Raw genomic sequence first — 20849 nt, 5'->3', positions numbered from 1 at the left:
TCCTTCACAGATTGGAGGCTCCATTTGGTGGACACGCTGCAGCACCGGTTTGCAGGTGTCAGTTTTTACAATATACGACACTATATCTCCCTTTTTACCTGGGAATGGATCGTTTATATGTCATTGTAGCAAGGCAGACACTGTATATACTAGCTTTATACTATCTAATTGTAGATAAAGTAGCAACTTCACGAAAGAGGTGCCCATTTTGACCTTTGCAGACTTGTTTGTAGAATAATTTAGGCTTGGTCCTTGCTCCTCTTTCCCTTATTAATCCTCCTTCAGTGGTTTTTATGCTGCTATTCATCATTTAAGGCCTTAAACTACAATCCATCCTGATAAATTAAATGATCTATTGATGGTGAGGGTGAAATGGAAGAAAAATCCCCTTCATCGTCCCACTGAAACTAAAATGAAAGCACAAGAATGTCTGCATGTTTTGCTAAAGATGAAATCATGAGCCATTTACATAAATGGTGCTGGCAGATTGTTGTAAAAGGTATTGAAACTGGGGGAGCCATGATTGCCGGAGAGAACAGGGCATGCATTTCTCTACCGAAATGTACAACTTTTAAAGTAGCAGCCACAAACTCTGATGCAATGAGTATTAGCAGTGCTGTGTGTCTCAATATATGGCATCAGACATATAAAATGAATATAAAAGTTGGGCTGCAACCAACAATGATTTGAAATACCTATCCTTGTTGATACTGTTTTGGATTGCGTATATATTTAAAGTAAGAAATTAGATACAATTGGTGAAATTGGCCATTGCAACCATCAAAAACCATTAATATGAAAAGCACAGAGCCAATATCAGCCTCCATTTCTTTTCTGACAGCGAACACTTCAAGGCTTTTGATATTTGCCTGTGTCCTAGAGCATGGCTAAATAACATTTATATATTTGTTTATTCATTTATTTAGTTCACACTTAAATAGTGTATATGTGATCATTTAACCTAAAGCTGGATTAATCTAACATTCACATCACATCCTGATAGATTTACTACAAAAACCTTGAGGGATGGCCTTGCTTTTATAAAACCGACTGCATATCCAACAGGAAGTGAGTAATGGCTGGTCTCACTGTCGAGCGTGAGGTGATGATGGAGCCAGCCCAAAGGAAAGAAAGAGTGAGGATAAACTAAACCCTTTTCTCTCAACTTTTTTCATGTCACGTCAAGCTTGCACGTGTGTCCATGCGCCCTCAGTTTCCCGAGCCTCAGTGGCTTTGTGCCCAGCCGTGCTCACAATTTAATCCACAAAACACACAATTACAAGAGTGACAGAGAAATTAATGAACGGTGTTGAGCTCCACTGAAGGACTCCCAAGGGTAGATTTATTTTACGCTTTAATGGCAATCATAGTTTTGTTTATTATATTCTGTCAAGTGATAATGACATGCGGTGAAATGTAGCATGCTTATGATTGTGCAGATAGCATAAGGTGGAGAATGGAGTTTCAATCAAATGTGGGGTAATATTCAGTTTGATGACTAGAGAGTGGTTTTGGCTTTTGACAGAGCTTAACTGTGTATTAAAATACAATCTAGTAGGTCGCTCATAATTGAACTTTTGGCTGTTGATTTAAAACGGTGAACAATGTGCAATGGATATATTTTTAATAAAGTCAAAGCATGTGAAAGAAGAAACATGTTCCTTTGTTGGTTCTGTTAAGTGGAAACTGCTTCAAAACACTTAACATAACTGGGCTGAATAGAGAATATATTTTAATGAGGCCAAGATAAAGCCGTCAATGTGATGACTATTAAAGTTATTAATTAATACTGTTCATTTTAGATTAACAATTAATTAACTCAGTGGAAACAGATTGCTTTAACTAATCATCATGTGCTTAAAACATTGAATTGATTGCACAAGATAATGGCTGTAGATTAATGTCACCATTGGCATTTACATTGGTTAACTATAGGCCTCGCTTACAGGATGCAACTCTGACTGCCTGGGGGTTGCAATTTCCCTTTCAAAATAAAAGCCCATGACATATAAACTTCATCACTGAGAGCAATTCCCAACAACGAAATCACACACAGTAGCTATCCCCAGGTAGCGGAACATCAGGAATAACATATGGAAAGTGTGAAAACCCGGCAAAAGAGCCGCATTGCTCAGGTTGTGCGGCTGATTGGCGTTGAAAGGGGCCAGTTGAGGTGCTTTGGGCATCTGATCACGATGCCTCAGGGCCTTCTATTAGAGGTTTTCCAGCACAGCCAACAGTTGAAGCCCCATAGTTAACCCAGAACAGGTCGGAGAGGTTTTATATCTTGTCTGGCCTGAAACACCTCTAGGTTTACCCAGGGAGAGTTGAAGAAGTTGCTGAGGAGAGCCGGGAATACCTTGTTTAGCCACCTGCCCCCACCATCTGTCTCTAGATAAACAGATGGATGGATGAAGTGTCTTGTGGTTTCCTGTTGAGAAGATCAAACAGCAACAGTATTCCTTGTATTATTGTTTCTTCACTGACATTGAGATGAATCCATAATAAAATAAACAGATTTCTGCATCCATAATGCATTGCAGTCGTAAAAGGTCATGTTGAATAGCATGACATGTTTTATCTCGTATGGATACTGTCGCCCCTTGATCTAGGCGAGTTCTCTGTGAAACGCTTGAGGTCGTTTTGGGAAAAGAGGAAGTCAATAACAGAGTGCAAGAGATAAAGGGTATCAAACATGAACATATTACAACAACCTTATCACAAGCAACTCTGGACACCACTGATTTATGATATTTTTATGGGCTTCCTATTTATAGTAAAGCCTCAGTGGAGGTCATGCTGTTGGATTGGCCCACTGTGATCACCCTGGAACTGATACGCCAGCAGGTACTCCACCCGCTGAGCTTTAGACCATTATATCAGATCCAGCTTTTAGTCACGAATGCGAAAACACAATTAAGCCGGATTGCGCTGAGCGTAAACCTCTGCCCCTGCCTGCCGGGTTAATTGGGTGTTCCATGTGCAAAGGATCACATTCACCCCACAGTTAACTCCTGCCATGGCTGAAATCACCACATATGTCTTGTGATGGCATTTAAATAGATAATGACGTTTCTCATTTAAAAATAGTTCAAAGGAGACAGGAGGTGGCAGGTGCCGGGAGGGGCAGCAAAGGTGTAAAGGATATTAAAGTATGTGTGTGCTTGTGTGTGTTTGGTAGACACAGAAAGGGAAACTCAACAGGACGACCTTGTCACTGTAAACATATTGAAATCCTTATGGGGCTGTGGTGTAATCCCTTTGTATTGTAGATGTTAACAGACCCCTACCTTGACTGCCTCATTTATCATCCCATACATATTTCACTGTTACACCTACAATATTGTAATGATGTGATAGTCCTCATCCACGTTCTTTAGTCATCTCTGAGGATTACACAGAGAGGTGGTTCGACACATACTGTATCACAGCTGGACGTTTCCCCTCCTGCTGCTAAACCAGGGACTCATCACCAGCGAGGCAGACTTGCTCCCCAGATGCCTGCCTGCATGCCTTCTCCTTGGTGTACCAGTCCGCGAAATCACAGCTAAGCACTGCTGAGCCTGCCAGCTAGCATGCATAATTGATTTACATTGAAAACTGTTAACAAGAAAGAGTGTGGGCTTGTAGCTCCACCGTTGGATCATGGCATCAGAATTGCCAGGTAAGGTGAGATTCCCTCTGGAGCTGGAAATGTGGTTTTTCTTCTATTATTTAATTCATAACACTTTGTTTTAAGCTCCCTATCTTTAGTTCATCACCACTTAATACATGGTTACTACTACACCATAAAAGTTTATAACCTACTTTTTAGTGAAGCATCCGTCACTGATGCATGACTATAATGTGCTTGATATCACACTATAACATAGCTGTATCCATATATAAAGATACATACTTAGACATAAACTAATCTTACGTTGTTTTACAAAGCATTTGTTAATTGATTATTTAAAAAAATCAGTTATAGAGGCTTCATATAAGCAAAAAAAAGTTTTAGTGCAATGACAAGCACTGAAAATGCCCATAAACGTACATACTGCATGCAGTATAAAACTATATAGATGTAGACGTGTTGAAATGTGTTATACTGCTTGTGTGCATGCAATCATCATTTAATCCATTGTGCCACATGATGAAAGGTATCATAGTTTTAGAGTGTTATCTCTTTTTTGTTGAAATTCAAAGTGATACTTCTTTTTCTTTATTGTGGAGATTCAAAGGGCCTTGGATTAGTTAATTATTATTCCATAAGAAGTAAATAAGACTTTGAAATTAAGCTTTATTCTTCTTGTTGAGAACTTTATCTGCCTTTTTCAGCGGCACCCACTTTGCTGACTGAGCTTATTCAGAGTGACATTCCCAGAGGTTGTCTCCGCCAAGGAGTCCCTCCAAGCCCCCCTGCATAACAATAGCATGTTACAACATTTTCAGCTTTGTCACTGTTGGTCCAATGGGGCATTGTGTCTTGGCTGTAGGGGCTTGGACAAGAATGCTGGCAGAAAAAAAGTACCTGGCTGGCTCATCTGTTTTAGCTTTGGTATGAACTGGACTGTCTGGTAATTAACACCTCATTGTTGCCTGAACTTAGAAGACTAGCCAAAAACAACAGAATTAACTAAACTGGGCAATAGGTATCGTCTGTCCAGGGAATGTAGGAGAATACATATAGTGGACAAGCATGTAAAAACCCTTATGAGACTCACTTTGAACACCTTTTATCTTAAAGGGTAAAAGACGCTTGTAATGTGTGTTGTTATACAGCACAGCATTCCCATTGCTACAGTATAAAAGCTAAAAGCCATATCTATATGATCTCCTTTGCTGACTCAGAAACCATAAAGTGAACCAGCTCTTGATTTACTGCCAGTCGACTCTGTAATCTACCTTCTTTGATCTGTTGAAATTGTGCGAAATATTTATGTTGCCAAGTAAATATCAGTTATTCATTATTAAATATGGATCCCTCAGAAAACCTGGGTCCAACTACATTATAGTATGCTAAAGTACTGAAACAGGTATTGATTATCATATTGCAGTACAGATTTAGGGCAAAGGGAGATAGCATTTGCTGTCTTCACATTATAATGTTAAAGCTACCTCTAGTGGTGGAAAAAATAAATGCATCAAATAATGAAATTAGAGGATTTAATGATCCAAAATATAATAAATCCAAGAGAAATAATGTCAGCATTTTAAACAATAAGCTTGATCTAGAGATGCATAGGTACAACTTTCGATTGGGGATTTTCATAATATTTAGAACAATTTCAATTATTTTAAAGGCTTTTGAATAGCAAATGAACATGATTAAATACAGGAAAATATATATATAATTCAGGGTACTCCATGTTTCCAGGAATGTTTAGCTGTTTATTGAAGACTACATCTGGTTAAGTTAAAGAACAATCCTATATTTTATCAAATATAAAAAGTAATACAAAATAATTAAAGGACTGGCTTGGAACAGGTGTTGGGCGGCAATATATTGTATGTCAGTTAGTGAGCAAACATCCTGCCACACCTTGATAACAGTTACCATCTGCCTTCAGGAGATACACCGTTCCATGTTTGTAGCATTTATTGAGTCAAAAACAAGATTGTGGCTTCGTTTTAAAAGTTGAACTTGTTTAATGTCTCTTGAGAAACTACTTTCTAGCCGAGGCCTACTTTGCTTATGGCCCCTGGTAAAATGAATGATTGTATAATACTCACAATACGAAACCAAAGAAGCTGTTAAGTGCCCACAAGCATTCTTTGCATTATTTATGAAACCCAGCACTTGTGTTTGGAGAAAGGAGCTTCTCTGTGCATGTGTGTTACTCATGTGAAAAGGCCAGGCTGCAGGTCTCCGTAGAAGCTGTTATTTACTTCTTGGCAGATTCTTAGTCTGAGGTTGCAGGTGCACCTTTGTGGAGAGACAGAGGAAGATCCTCACAACTGACAATGTTGCAAGTCAATCATACAAACACTAAAATAATGGGATCATAAACATTGTGATACAACAATTGATTAGTCTTTATTAAAGGTTATATTGTTCGATTGAATTATCCAATGTGTTATAGGCCAAGCATTTCAAAGTAGTCAATGATATTGTCATTACTAATCAAATGTATGTTATTGTCTGCAGTTTCCACTCTGCTGTACTCAAGGGGTCTGTCGAATTTGTAATGCGCATGTTGCAATGTATTTTGAATGGGCCTGGAAAATGTCTAACACCTCGAGCAATTTATTTCTCAACTGCAGTTTGGATTTGTTGAGACTGTAGTGTCTCCATGTGCTTCATAAAAATAAGAATGTATCTACAACAAGCACCCCATCCCATACATTTTAAGTACATCATTTGTAAAGGCAGGTGACCGTAGTGGCATTAAGCTGCACCTGTGCAAACAGCGCTATAGTAGGCCTGAGGGTTTTCAGTTACAGTTCAGGCAACAGCAGGTAAGTCAGGAACGTTGACTTGGATTTTGACCAAAACAGGACTAATGAGGGCTGGCAGGAACCTGCAGATTGGTTTGGCACTGGTGTAGACAGCCATGTACTGTACTTAAGGGAAAAGCCATTATTGTTAGAAGTGTTTATATTTTAAAACTAAAACGATGTGTTGAATATTGATAACAAATATCAAAAAAATACATTGGACCCTTGGGAGCACACTACCAGCCCACAACCCTTTGAGATTTCCAATAATATCTATTTATTATGGCTGCAATCATTATAAATGTCCAAATGACAGTTATCACAAAAGGACTTTGAAAACAAATGGTAATGTTGCACAGCAGTTTGCCAAAAAAAATAGGAGCAGTTTGGTTATTTTTAACATTGACAAATTACTTTTCCGTAACTTAATTTTTGCCAGATAGAAAATAAGAAAAGAGACAATCAATGATGTAAAAATGAATTAGTGATTAATTAAACATTATAGTTACTTATACTTACAAGCCAACACTAGTAAACAGGGTTAAATATTGAAATAACCAGAAAACATAAAAAAGTAAACTATTATTATTATCATAGTGGCCAGAATAAATTATATTCAGACGTAAGTACATGAAGTTTAATGGGATGGCGATGTTTTAACATTATTAAAACATGTTTGAATATACTTTTATGTATAACAGTCTCCTATGCTATTACGATAGTGATATTGGCCATTTTGTGCAGTGTGAAAGTAGGCGTTTTAGCTCCACCCTCAGGTAGGTCAATCTGGTTATGCCTTATGTTTCTCACCATATTCGACCAACTTTACATCTCACAGTAACATTTAAAACACAGAAAACCGGAACGCGTCGACATCTTTATCTTTATTCACCTGTAGCTTTAGCTTAAACACACAGGTGAGGGAGCTTCTTTGTTTGCTAGTTCGGTCGTTCACGCGCATGCGTCCTCGCGCTCATTGTTACACAGGTGAAGTCATAAAGGACGAGCCTTATCGTAAATAGCGAAAATGAAAGAAATATCGATAGTATCTCACCACAGTTAGACCATATAAAAATGCACGCGCGTGGAAGCAGTTGTAAGCTTTTTACAGCAAGTATTTACCAACAGTTTTTGGGAGTTAAAAGACTTTACTTCATCTGAGAATGCTACAAGACGAGTTATACATCAAGCTAGTGATGCTTATGACAGCAGCGTATTAAAGCGGATTCTAGATTTCATTTTTTTGGCAAGTAGTCCGTATAAATGTAGCATTATGCTAACTTGACTGGAGCAACAGGTGTCCATTTTTAAGTCGCATAATGATATCATATTCTCCTTTTTGAACAGCAGCTGCAGCAGGATGAAATGACATCAGAGAGCACATTCAACATGGAGGATTTCTTCCAAACGGTAAACTTCACACAGGTTGGGTCTTGTTTTGTTTTTTATATCCAGTTGCACAATGTTGTGTGTGTGTGTGTGTGTGTGTGTGTGTGTGTGTGTGTGTGTGTGTGTGTGTGTGTGTGTGTGTGTGTGTGTGTGTGTGTGTGTGTGTGTGTGTGTGTGTGTGTGTGTGTGTGTGTGTGTGTGTGTGTGTGTGTGTGTGTGTGTGTGTGTGTGTGTGTGTGTGTGTGTGTGTGTGTGTGTAGGTGGGGGAGGTGAAAAGCCTCATTGAAAAAATCTCCTGTCAAGCAGAAGAGGTGGAGAGGAGGCATGGCGTCATCCTCTCAACTCCAAACCAAGATAAGGGTAAGCACAAAGCTTAATTATTATACTCAGATGTGCATATCCGGTTGGAAAAGCCCCCATTAGCCGAACTGCTTTTCTAAAAATATAAAAGTATAAATGTGATGCCTTCATTGTTGTGCGGAGGCTAGATCCATCTCCTCCTTCAGGGCACACAACAGAAACAAACATAGCAAGAGAAACAAAAAGGTTGAAAGCCTTAACAAACAAACAAACAAACAAACAAACACACTGTTAGTAGAGGGGGTATCCCACTAAATGTTATGAAACAGAAATAGATAACATAGGTTAGATAAATAATGCAGTTTAGGGCTTAAATTGAATGTTTAAAACAAGTCATTGTAGATGTACATTTAGAAAACTGTACACACAAATGCTGATGATACAATTTTTACATCAACAAAAAGCCTGACAGTAAGTGTGAACAAAACCATATTCGACTTGCGTCTTCAGGTGCTATCCACACTCATCTTAAATGTTGAGAAATGACAAATATTGATGTGTTTGTTGACCTTAATTCAACTTAAATGATGAGGTATATTTTTGAAGTATAATTATACAGCGGGTATTGAAATAGCTGCCAATATATTTTAAAGTGAAGGGATCACAAAGTCACTGTATGTAATATCTCACTTTAAATACCATAATTATTCCTTCTATGAAGTGAACTAATGATGTTCTTAGGAAAAAAGGATGAGTTGGCGCTGCTGAACAATGAGACCAAGAAGAACGCCAATTTGGTCCGGGCCAAGTTAAAAAGTAGGTGGATATACTTTTTTTTTCTTGCAATATGTGCTTCTGTACAATGGATATTGATTTGATTCCTGCTGTAGTTAAAGAGTAATGCAGAGAGTGCAGTTTTTCAGCGTGTACAATTGTTATTGATTTGTGGCTGTGCACCATCATTGTTTGAAACGAGAAGTGACTGTGCAGCACATCGAGCTTCCTCAAACTCTGGAACTGCATCGTTCATAACGCAGCATTTGACTTGCAAATGGCTATAAACTGAAGGCCACTGTACTTTACTCTACGGCTCTCAGTAAATACACTGCCTCAGATTAACTGTTTACAGAAAGATAAGGAAGTTAAATAAATATTAATCAGACAATCTGCAATTCAACCAGATGCATCAACAAAGTTGTGGGTTTTGTGCTTGTAGTTAAATGACATCTGTGTTCTTTCAGCTATGCAGGAGAACTTGCCTGTGGATGAGAACAGTGAAGGGGTCTCAGTAATTCAGCGTATTTATAAGAACCAGGTATGGCTCTACTTTCATTTCCTGTTAGGCCAGGTGCATAAAGATCTGAATTTATTTACAAAAAGGCCTCTATGATTTGTGTGCAAGTTTTTTTTTTTTCGCATTAATAATCTGTTTTGTGTTTCTGCCGTTTCTTCAGCACTCACACCTGACTCGGTGCTTTGCTGATGTCATGAGGGGACACCATAACGCACAGATCTCCTTCAGAGAGAAATGCAAAGCACAGATTCAGAGACATCTGGAGATTGGTGAGTGGCAAAACACAAATAAAACCAAAACATAAACATTTAAACCTCCCCCCACTTTAAATGATAACCTTATCATGCTGGTATAGCTCTTAAAGCTGTTTATATAAGAATAAAAGGTTGCCTAAACTAGTTTGAGTACTTAATATACAAAGTTCACTTTGTGGGTGAAGCCTTTAAACTACATCGCTTGAAAATCTCTTTAATTCATATTTTTGTGTCTATTTCAGTGGATAAAGCGACTACAGATGAAGAGTTAGAGGATATGCTGCACAGTGACAATCTTTCCATCTTCATTTCTGATGTAAGAGCTATTCCCTTCAGTTCCTGGCCACAAAAACGCTTATTCAATTCTTGGAAATATCCACTATAGTTTTATTTTTAGTTGGATCGACTAGTGTACTTTTCTTTTACAGGTCAACTCTAATGCTCGGATTTCAAGCCAAGCTTTGAGTGAGATTGAATCCCGTCATCAGGACATCATCTGCCTCGAGTCCAGCATCAAAGAGCTGCACGAGATATTTGCAGACACTGCCATGCTGTTGGAGATTCAGGTTACTTGCTTTTTTGGAATTGTTTAATGACCACTGATATAAAGAAATATACTAATGTGAAAATGATGTTCTTCCTCAGGGGGAGTTGATCAACAACATTGAAAAGAACGTGACGAGCGCTGCAGAGTATGTAGACGCGTCCAAAACTGAAACGTATGAAGCAGTCATGTACAAGAAAGACAGACACAAGATTGGATCGCTCCCAAACTTCTTCAAGTCTTTCAGGAGGAAAAAGGCTGCTAGAACTGCTAAAGATCAAAACACCTCAGACTGAGCTCCTGAAACAGTTTGAACATCCAAAAACCATCAGATCAACATCAACGCCTGCTCGATGATACACACTTTTCATCTTTTCATCTGGTCTGCCCCCTCAAAGGAAAATGAGGAAGCTGTTATCTTAAAGTTACATCTTTTTTTTTTTGACTTGCTATCACAAGTACCGGAAATGAAACTGGTGCAGTGGACAAACCTCGCAAGCTTTATTTGTAGGTTACCTGTTGTGTATAATGAAGGCAACATACAATCTAAAAAAATAAGAATTGAACTTGTCATTATATGTTTACAGACTCCCAGTGCCGGGACTGTAAAGGTCTTTAGTTATGCGGAACGCTCTATACCCATCTCAATAATACAAACGTATTTTAACTGTAGCTACATTTTTTAATTCACTACAGCCGGTGTTCCCCTAAGTCGTCAGTAGGTGGCATAACAACATTAGGTAGAGCTTTGGATCATTTACCTTCCCTTCTCTCTGCAGTCCTGCTCAACTCTTGTGTTTTTGTGTGATACTGTGTGTTTTGCTAATGCTATTTAATGCCACGTTGTCTAAAATCTATGTGATGTCATAGGATAAACTATGAGACCAATAGTTAAATAAACCTATGTGGTAAATGCTACTTTACATAATTTGTATCTGGTGTTTTTTTTGTAGATGAAACGGGGAACAGGAGTCCAACATTAGGTTTGATGCACAAAAAATATAGGTCTACAATTACCCCTTATCCCGCCATACAAAAGCCCTAATTCAAGCACAATCAAAATAGTACTAGTTTCATGTTCTTTGGCCACCACAAGCAAATGCAAAGCTTAAAATATCTGCCAGGCACATTCAGTATTTTGATAGATAGTAGAGAGTGGGGTGGGAAATCTTATATTGTTGTTCAGACCAGTGACTGCAGAGGTCATAGCACATCTAGTTTATATATGTTTAAACATTCAGTGCCTTTTTGTGTTCTGGAAATGGAGGCATTGTCATTATGAAAGACACAAAATGGTTCTTCATGGAGTTCTGGTCACCATCAATGTATCGTCAACGTACGGTATGTCACCATCAATGTACAATGTCACCAATCAATGTCACCATCAATGTATCGTCAATGTACGATATGTCACCATCAATGTCAATGTACCATCAATGTATCGTTACCTATTCCTTTAATTGGTCTGTCTTTATGATAGTGGTTTACTTGGGACTATTTGTCGCTCATGTGCTTCTCAGTGTTATCTGACTGTAGGAGAGGACAGGCAACAACTTTTAGACAAGCTGCATCATGGGAATCCTGCCAGGTTGCACCCATTGACCTCTCTCTCTCCCGCTTCTCTCTCAGATTAGATTTCACTGCACTTTGCTCAAACCACTGATTTCCAAGTAGGAAACTAAAGAGGAATAATAGAAAAGGATGACCATGTAATACTAAGAAAGGAAAGGTTAAATATGATAAGGTCAAAAAATAAACATACACAGGCCTACATAAAAACATAGTTTCTTTATTGGTTGGGTGGTGAGGCCCTCAACATAGGGCTTGAGCACCATTTTGAAAGGGCTGAGTGATAAAATAGAGGGCCCAGGCTGTCAGCTTTGATTGACAGATCATCCCTCTGTCATTTAAACAAACAGGCTCGTCTTCAAAATAACCAGTAAATATTTCCCCAGTTGGAATGGATTACAAGGCTTGACATAAGAGGAAAGGTTGAAGAACAAAAAGGGGGATCAGTCTCTTTTTCCTGCCTCCTCACGGCTTACTTCTTGGCTTTGCCCTGGGCCGCTACGGCCTCCATGGCCTTCTTCACGGTTTCCTCATCACCGAGGAACGCCATGGGCTTCGTAGGCTTCAGATTTGCGTCCAGCTCGTACACGATTGGGATTCCTGTGGGCAGGTTCAGCTCCATGATGGCTGCATCGGACATACCTGGGAATACAGGCAGACAGATAGACGTGCAGATCAGCAAACAGAGAGAGGGAATGTAATCGATACCGAAAACGGCTGCCTGGGCCCAGTTAGGCAGACAGGAAGGACGATTTTACATAATAAATGTTATTAGCAATACAGGTTTTCTTTTTGTCTGATAGTATTAGAAGTTTTTGTATCAACGTGTAACTAATCCAACAAACTTGATCTACTTGTTTCTCTGATCCATGCCACCTACTTTCCCTTTCTGACATTTACTGTTGCCTTTTAGACTCTTATCAATGTCTGGCCACTCCTTGAAAAAGTACAACCTTTCTACATAAAGGTCGTGACTGTAATGGGAACCAAGCTCATGACCCTGTCCCTGAGCTGAGTCCCGGCATGCTATTTTTATAACTGTAATCCACAACTGTGTGTGTGTGTGTGTGTGTGTGTGTGTGTGTGTGTGTGTGTGTGTGTGTGTGTGTGTGTGTGTGTGTGTGTGTGTGTGTGTGTGTGTGTGTGTGTGTGTGTGTGTGTGTGTGTGTGTGTGTGTGTGTGTGAGTGTGAGTGTGAGTGTGAGTGTGAGAGAGAGAGAGAGAGAGAGAGAGAGAGATAGCAAATACACATAGGTGTCTGTGATTATTTAGGCTCTGGCCTTGTATGCAAATGCATTGGAAGCTGATTTCAAACCGAATTATTTGATTCATTCTCTATTGCCATTTTGCTGGGGTAGTGTCAAAATGTCAACATTGACCTTTACTACTCCCTGCAGAACTGTCTTCTTTTCTTTAAGCTTTGTCTACCTGCAAACTGCAATGCTCACCCTCAAGATGCTTGACGATGCCACGAAGGCTGTTTCCGTGAGCAGCAATGATGACGTTCTTTCCGGCCTTGATTTCTGGAGCAATGACGTCATTCCAGAAAGGCAGGGCGCGGGCGATGGTGTCCTTCAGGGACTCACATGTAGGGAGCTCACCGGGCTTCAGATTCTTGTAGCGCCGGGACTGGAGGAACAATAGTGGAAGGTTGTTTATTCCCATAACAATTGACAGAAGTTACATAGCTGACTGATACAACTGTTGAAAATCATTGAGTGCTTCCTCCCATTCTTGAGAAAATCATGAATTTACTGTTATTCTGCACTAGCCAATACTTCTTCTCCCCTAGTTGTCTCACCTCACTGATGATTTTGTTGTAAGTGTGCTCCTTGTCCATGGGTGGAGGTGGGGTATCAAAGGAGCGGCGCCAGATCTTCACCTGCTCCTCTCCGTGCTTTTCCGCCGTCTCGGCCTTGTTGAGCCCGGTGAGGCCTCCGTAGTGACGCTCGTTCAGGCGCCAGGTACGATGCACAGGCAGCCACATCTGGTCCGTGCCTTCCATGATGGTCCACAGGGTCTTGACGGCACGTTTCAGCACGGAGGTGTAGCACACATCGAACTTCATGCCTGCATCCTTGATAGCCTGGGCTCCCCGCTTGGCCTCCTCCATGCCCTTCTCACTGAGGTCAGCATCGAACCAGCCGCAGAAACGGTTCTCCTGGTTCCAGGCGCTCTCACCGTGGCGCACAATAACCAAACGATGTACGGCAGCCATGTTTACAGTGTGTCTCGTGAGTTTAACTTCCCTCAGCCCTTTTAAGTTGTGCACACACACACACTGTCTGACCAACAGTGAACCCAAGCCAGCATACCACACTCTTTTTATAGCTGCCTGGATAGTGACAGAGAATAGCAGACAGGCCTCTTGAACTTCCCACCTGTGAGAGGCATTCATGCTCTGATGGACACATGAGCCCCGCCAATGGAAGCAGTCCTCTGCTATGCTATGCTGGAGAGACATGTGGTGGCTGGAAGGCCAGAGGTCAGATATAAAGCCAAAATAGCAACATGACTTTTAAACTGAGATCTGTTGAACAAAAGTGTAACGATCAGAGTTGGCTGCAGAGTTCATTGAGGGCTTGATCCCTGAGAGAGAAACTGCAGCTCATTACACAGTGAAGGCTTCATATGTTCAGTATATGATATGTGTTCACAGTGCATTTGTTGTGTGTATAACAATGGCAAAGGGGCCTTACACAGATCAACCCAGTTACAACACTGTGGTAGAGGAAAACCAACCATGTTGCCAAAACACACACACACACACACACACACAACTCACAGACTACCACCACTTTTGCTACTACTATTACCGCTATGAATAATAGTCATTGTTTATTAAAAGAATGCAAACACCAAAATACATGAATGTGAACTGACAAAAGATTTTCAGTTAAAAATAAAAAGTTATAAAGCATCCCTTACGATCTCAAACTACATACTGACTTACTGTCTTAAAGGATTGACCTGGTTAAACCTTAAAATATACATCAGCAATATCAAACTAAAACATGCATTGGTGTTTATAAAGTGTCATTACTGTCCATCCCCTCTAGGAGTTGCTGTTGTATCATTCCTACATGCAACAAGTCTCACTGTAGTTTATCTAAACATTTCAGTAAGACACAGCTACTGTAGATGCACATTAACACATCATTAATGCTTGTAGCAGCATGGGGTTGTCAGTATCAATACAGAATACTGATTCAAGTTATTGTTATTCTGGAGTTGAGGATGGTAGTGTTCCGTATTCATGGTAATATTATATCAAAGCCAATTATTCCGCAGTATCCTCCATGAAATGTAATGTTGGGAAGCACTGAAACCTTCAGGATAGAGACGAAAGTGCTGATAAAGAGTGGAAAATAAGCCACAAAGCCAAAGCTGTCAGGCAATGTCAATGTCTCCTGCCACCCCCAATCTAATTATGATCCATATATAGTAAAAAAGAGGAATACAATAATCCAAAAATATGATATTAATGGAATTTCAGGCTAAATGCCAGCCTTAGTGATGTGATCTTCTGTACGAAGTGAGGGCTAACAAAGATGATGCTGCAGGAAAAACACTAGTTTGAAAACCGTATTCACGTCTAATTCAGGAAGATTAATAACTAGTTTGCTGGTTCTGTATCAATAACATATTTACTTTTTCTACGTGCCCTTTTCCTGTAGAATCACTTTTGAATATGGATGTCGCTGCATTACAATGTTAACGTTTCACCAGTCATGTGATGCTGTCATTAGTTTGTCCTTGATGCCTGGGAATTTAATATGTAATCATTTGAATGTTAGATTAAGGCTGAACTGTTATGTTAATCAGCTTCACAGGGAGGGAGGACAGGCATCAAGCTCGAAATTAGCACATTAAGTGAGTTAATTTGTCCGGGGAAGAGAAGTTAATGTTCTACTTACTCTCTCTCCTTCCCCCAGGTGCTGTGGGCATCTTGTCAGCGGTGCAGATTGTCAGACTGCTGTTAGTGTGGGAGGCGGTGTACACAGGGGAGCTTGTGTGATCACAACTGTTACGATGACTCAGCCTGCAGCAGTGTCCATGCAGCCCCCACTAAACCCCCCCCCACCAACCTCACACTTGCTGCCTCAGTTCTGTTTGGGTTCAGCACCGCATGTGAGTACAGCGGGCCTTGCTGCTGCAAAGGCAAATAGGTGGAGCGTTCACAATAAGGATCATATGCACATAGAAACACAGATATTGCTGCAAAGCACTGCAATGTTCTTTGTGCATGATGGAGCTCGAAAGCACGATTCATTTCCCAGCATAAACTTTCACTGAGCCACTGCCTACCTGCAGATACACACACTCACACATAGTCACAAGTCACACAAGAACAATAAATGCAAGTCAGCAGCTAGGTGTAATTGACCTGCCTGGGTATGTGTGCTGTAGATAAGAGGGACTGTTATTGATTGAATTGAAAGAACACCCCTGAGAAAAGGCCAACAAAATATGTTTCTCTATTCAGAAATACAACATTTATCTTAATACGTTACGGTTAGGATAAGTCATCATAACACTTGCTATATCTCTTGTCAAATCATTATAAACCTTATTTATTCATATACTGTGCACAGGCATTGCAATTCTCCCTTTACACTAAGGGTTTTTCATTCATGCAACTATGACACAAAAGTACTGCTAGATTTGTACCTGTTTTACTGAACCTGGATCATTTATGCTGTGAGTCTTTCATATGATAATTATTTTGCATCAAAACAAATTATTGTAAACATTATCAATCAAAATATGCACTACTAATTATTTTTCTACCTTATAAAAAGACAAAGAAGACGGAAGAGAAATAAACAACTTTTGTAAACTTATTCATATTTCTGCTTTTGTATAGTGTCAACACATACACAGCATGTTTAGGTGAGATGTTATCACTGCAGGTGTTTTAATTGTGGATGTAGTTCTGCTCTCCACCAGAGGGAAAGATGCTGTGTCATGTTAGTAAAATCAGGACACCCCTCCCCCTTCTCTCTCTCTCTCCTGCAGTGTGGATAGCACAACAAGTATGTGTTTGCCATGTTCTTTCTCGCTATATAATTGATATAACTCCTAACTAAATGTTTCAAAGTACTATTCACTATTGTTGTGGTCAGAGTCCAGTTGACTACTCTTGTTGAGTAAAATCTGTCTTACAGTTGATTTAATTAAGAAACTTGGAGGCATGTTACTGTTATGACGAAGAAGTATGGAATCTTATAACATTTCATTTAAAATAAATCTACCCTCCTGTCTTTTCGCTTCTTCTCTACATCTTCTTCTCACTTCCCTCATTGATCCTCTCTATCTCTTTTCTCTCTGCTGCAGTGTAAGCCTATCGAGTCTGCATTGTCAGAGCTTGGGGAAAGCGCTTGCGTCAGATCTCACCGTCCTGCTATAAAAGCACGGACCGCAGCAGCAGAGAGCAGTGGAGCTTAAACCTGAGCCCTACAAACACCTCCACACACACTCACACACACAGAGAGGAGAGGGAAAGCAGCCTGTCCTCCCACAACCCCACAATGAGTAGCATCGGATATGACCCCTACTACACCGCCTCGCCGTACAGGCGCTGGTATGCCGAGGCTCCCCCTCGTGTGGCGGTGACCAGAGGGAGGACGCATTCCGTCTACTCCTCCCATGCTTCCCCTCTGTCCTCCTCCCGGGTGCAGTACTCCTCTCCCGGACGGAAGCTGCTCTCCTCCTCCTCCAGAGCCTCCTCTTTGGAGCTGGAGCTCAGCCAGGCCACCCAGATCAGCTCCGAGTTCCGCACCGTACGCACCAAAGAGCGCGGCCAGCTGCAGGACCTCAACGACCGCTTCGCCGGCTTCATTGAGAGGGTGCATGAGCTGGAGCAGCAGAACCGTGCTCTGGAGTCAGAGCTGCTGCTGCTGAGGCAGAAGCACAACGAGCCGTCTCGCCTGAGAGCGCTGTACGAGCAGGAGGCCCGGTCCCTGAGGGCCGCCGTGGACGAGGCCAGGGCAGAACAACAGTCCGTCCTGGGACAGAGGGAGCGGCTGGAGCAAACCCTGAGCGCCTTGCAGAGTCAATATGAAGAGGAGATGATGGGTCGAGAAAAGGCCGAGGGCAGGATGATGGACGCCCGCCGTGAAGCCGACCAGGCCGCCTTGACTAAGGCCGAAATGGAAAAGAGAGTTGAAAGTCTGCTAGGAGAGCTGGCCTTCCTCAAGAGGATTAATGAAGGGGAGGTGGTGGAGCTCCAGGCCCAGGTCCAGATGAGTGTCCAGGTGGCAGTAGAGTCTGAGACCGCCACTCCAGACCTCTCTGGGGCTCTCAGGGACATCCGGTCCCAGTATGAAAAGCTGGCATCGAGGAACATGCAGACAGCAGAGGAGTGGTTCAGAGGCAAGGTGGGCTCCATGACCGAAACCGTGGCCCAGCACAGCGACGCCATGAGGAGCTCCAAAGACGAAGCAGGAGAGTACCGCCGCCAGCTCCAGGCCCGCCTGCTCGATATCGATGCCTGCAGAGGCATCAACGAATCCCTGGAGAAGCAGCTCCACGAGACGCAGGAGAAGCAGAGCGCTGAGATAGACGCCATGCACGTCAGTAGTGGTTACAGATATCGTGATGTGTTATTAATTACATACAGCTTCTGATTTTAGGAGTTCTGTATAACTTAAGTGTTCAATATCATGTTATATAATGTGTTTGTCTTTTATTTAGGAGACCATTGCAGAGTTGGAGAGTGAGCAGAGGGGCACCAAACAGGAGATGGTACGCTACATGAAGGATTACCAGGACCTGCTGAATGTCAAGATGGCTCTGGACATTGAGATTGCCGCATACAGGTGAGAGTCATTCTGGGAAATAAAGCTTTACATTGTGAAAGTGGTACGGGATTATGGGGAGATAAAAGGTTTTCATAGATGTGTAGTTCATTCAAAAGGTAATTGAAGGTCAAAGTATTTGTTAACTCTCCGATAAAAGTAAGTAAGTAGTGATTCAAACTTTTTTTTTCGAAAATATGTTTATTTTGTTACACATTCTGCAAAAAGGCACTGCTCAAAGATGTATTATTACAAATGTGTACTTTTCACACTTGATATCACACACTGCATGTTGCATGTTTATGAATGGCCACTATGACTTTTCTGTCTATTTCCCAACCTCTACAGGAAGCTTCTGGAAGGGGAGGAGTCTCGCTTCAGTGGGGGCGTGTCCTCTCTGTACAGCCACAGTTTCTCAGCGCCCTCCTACTCCCGGCCCCTCCTCTCCAGCGTGAGCTCCGGCACCTCCTACATGATGACATCACGCCTGCTCAGCTCCAGCCTCAGCACCACCGAGGGAATCATCTTCGCCAGCCACGCCCAGCAAGCAGAGGCCAGCCCATCTGGGGAGGAAGAGGATGTGAAGGAGGAAGAGGGAGGAGAAGTGACAGAGGAGACCAAGGAGGAAGAAGAGAAGGAGGATGAAGAGGGAGGAGAGGAGGAGGGAGATAAGGAGAACGAAGATGAAGAAGGGGCTAAGGGAGATGAAAAGGCAGAGGGTTAGTGCATTGTTTTCTTTTTAAATGTTTTAATTGTTCAATTAAACCTCAATATGTTAAATAATAATACAATTATCCTCTTTTAATACAGGTGGTGATGAGGAAGAGCAAAAGGAAGAGGTGACAGAGGCAGCTGAAGATGACGGGGAAAAAGAGGACAAGGAAGAAGGACAGAAAGCTGAGGTCAAGGAGGAAGCTCAAGAGGAGGTAAAAACAGAAGCAGAGGACAAAGATGGGGACGCAAAAGAAGAAGAGAAAGACAAGAAGGAAGAGGTGAAGAAAAGTGAACAGAAGGAAGATAAAGTGGACGCCAAGAAAGACGACAAGAAAGACGACAAAGCTGCTCCAAAAGTAGATGACAAACCTGACGCCAAAAAGGAGAAAGAGGCCAAATCCGAAGCTGCAGAAGAAAAAAGCACAAAGGGTAAAAAGTAAGCCAGTAGCCTCAGCAAACTTCAATCAAGACCTTCCTTTAGCTTGACAACCAGTAGAGGCATCTATGCTATGCTCTCCAGTCTGCTTTTGGTGCCCAATAAAACAGTCTGATAGCCATTGACAGCATTAAATCAAGGTAAACTGCTTGCCAAAATCCAGAGTATTCCATAATGATCTGTGTCTCACACTTCCTGATGAGTCTTATATGTGTAATTGCTGAATGCCAAAGTGAGCGTGTACGTTTTTGGTGTTTAAATAAACACCTCTTAAAGCCATGTGTGTCATCGATTTGAGTGAATCATAAAGAAGTCCTGTTTGAGTACTTATATTGATAATGTGTCACTAATTAGATGTTTCCCATTCAGCAGATTAGAAACATTGACAGTGACTCATTATACTAACACATATATAGGCCAAACATTTTCTATTACTGAAATGACCACCCTCCCCGGGATAAAGGAAGACAAATGTCGAAGAACAACATTATTTGACACTTCTCATAAAATACAGTATAACCTAAAAACATATATTGATAATGTAACACGTAAAACTATATTGATATTTCCTACCCTCACTTTTAGTATTTGTTTTCCCCTTTACAAGGACAGAAAAAAGCCTGTTAATGTACACTCCCATAATGCTTTGGTGGTTGTAAACAGGAAGTAAAGTATTGCCCTGTACTGTGAGATTTGGGGTAAACAACTTGAACAGTTTGTGTAACGTTCAAAGGCAATACAACTAGAAATAATGCAAAGCGTATACGTGTTAATGATTTACTTTAATATAACTCCGAAAAGTGTTTTAAGTAGCCTACCTCCATGAGATGTGTGTCCTGAGCTGCTGTGCCAACTGCTTTCTCTTTTGGTATGCAGGTCAAATTTCCGTTTTTTCTTTAAACATGCAGAGATTCAATGGCAATACAACCTGAATGTATCACAATAAGGGTTTAGCTGCTACAGTATAACTGCAGTACTTTGGTAGCCTATGTCATGAACTGTAGCTCATGTTAGCTAATTAGCTAATGTTAAGCTGAAGTTAGTGAGGGGTTGGATATTCGACACACATTCACTGTCTTTACCAGTTGTTTATCTTTGGGATCAAACTCCCTGCTAATGAGAGTTATTCA

The 20849-nt window shown here is 41.1% G+C and overlaps 3 protein-coding genes across 7 annotated transcripts; 2 read left to right on the top strand and 1 right to left on the bottom strand.

Moving 5' to 3' along the window:
* The first annotated feature begins 7174 nt into the window (after nucleotides 1-7174).
* LOC117442794 (syntaxin-2-like) lies at nucleotides 7175-11096 on the top strand. 5 transcript variants are annotated; one of them, XM_034078759.2, is made up of 9 exons: nucleotides 7175-7196; nucleotides 7771-7830; nucleotides 8070-8169; nucleotides 8851-8925; nucleotides 9351-9424; nucleotides 9564-9672; nucleotides 9900-9973; nucleotides 10086-10223; nucleotides 10303-11096. In XM_034078759.2, the coding sequence occupies exons 2-9, from the start codon at nucleotides 7786-7788 to the stop codon at nucleotides 10495-10497; spliced, it is 810 nt and encodes a 269-aa protein (XP_033934650.1). In that variant the 5' UTR covers nucleotides 7175-7196; nucleotides 7771-7785; the 3' UTR covers nucleotides 10498-11096. The 5 variants fall into 5 exon arrangements, with proteins under 5 accessions (XP_033934650.1, XP_033934648.1, XP_033934645.1 ...); XM_034078757.1 differs by lacking the exon at nucleotides 7175-7196 and adding an exon at nucleotides 7217-7337; XM_034078754.1 differs by lacking the exon at nucleotides 7175-7196 and adding an exon at nucleotides 7217-7337 and having other exon boundaries at nucleotides 7768-7830.
* An 874-nt stretch (nucleotides 11097-11970) lies between these two features.
* Nucleotides 11971-14082, bottom strand: pgam2 (phosphoglycerate mutase 2 (muscle)). Its single transcript, XM_034078753.2, has 3 exons — nucleotides 13571-14082; nucleotides 13218-13398; nucleotides 11971-12412 (listed from the first exon to the last, which is right to left on the bottom strand). The coding sequence occupies exons 1-3, from the start codon at nucleotides 13985-13987 to the stop codon at nucleotides 12243-12245; spliced, it is 768 nt and encodes a 255-aa protein (XP_033934644.1). The 5' UTR covers nucleotides 13988-14082; the 3' UTR covers nucleotides 11971-12242.
* A 3114-nt stretch (nucleotides 14083-17196) lies between these two features.
* On the top strand, nucleotides 17197-19998 carry LOC117442792 (neurofilament light polypeptide-like). The gene is made up of 4 exons (XM_034078752.2): nucleotides 17197-18344; nucleotides 18466-18590; nucleotides 18918-19288; nucleotides 19380-19998. The coding sequence occupies exons 1-4, from the start codon at nucleotides 17301-17303 to the stop codon at nucleotides 19721-19723; spliced, it is 1884 nt and encodes a 627-aa protein (XP_033934643.1). The 5' UTR covers nucleotides 17197-17300; the 3' UTR covers nucleotides 19724-19998.
* Nucleotides 19999-20849: the final 851 nt, after the last annotated feature.

This window comes from Pseudochaenichthys georgianus, unplaced genomic scaffold (genome assembly GCF_902827115.2).
Source record: "Pseudochaenichthys georgianus unplaced genomic scaffold, fPseGeo1.2 scaffold_476_arrow_ctg1, whole genome shotgun sequence".
NCBI lineage: Eukaryota > Metazoa > Chordata > Actinopteri > Perciformes > Channichthyidae > Pseudochaenichthys > Pseudochaenichthys georgianus.
Note: the sequence above shows the minus strand (reverse complement) of the source record. Positions and strands in the feature narration are given on the sequence as shown.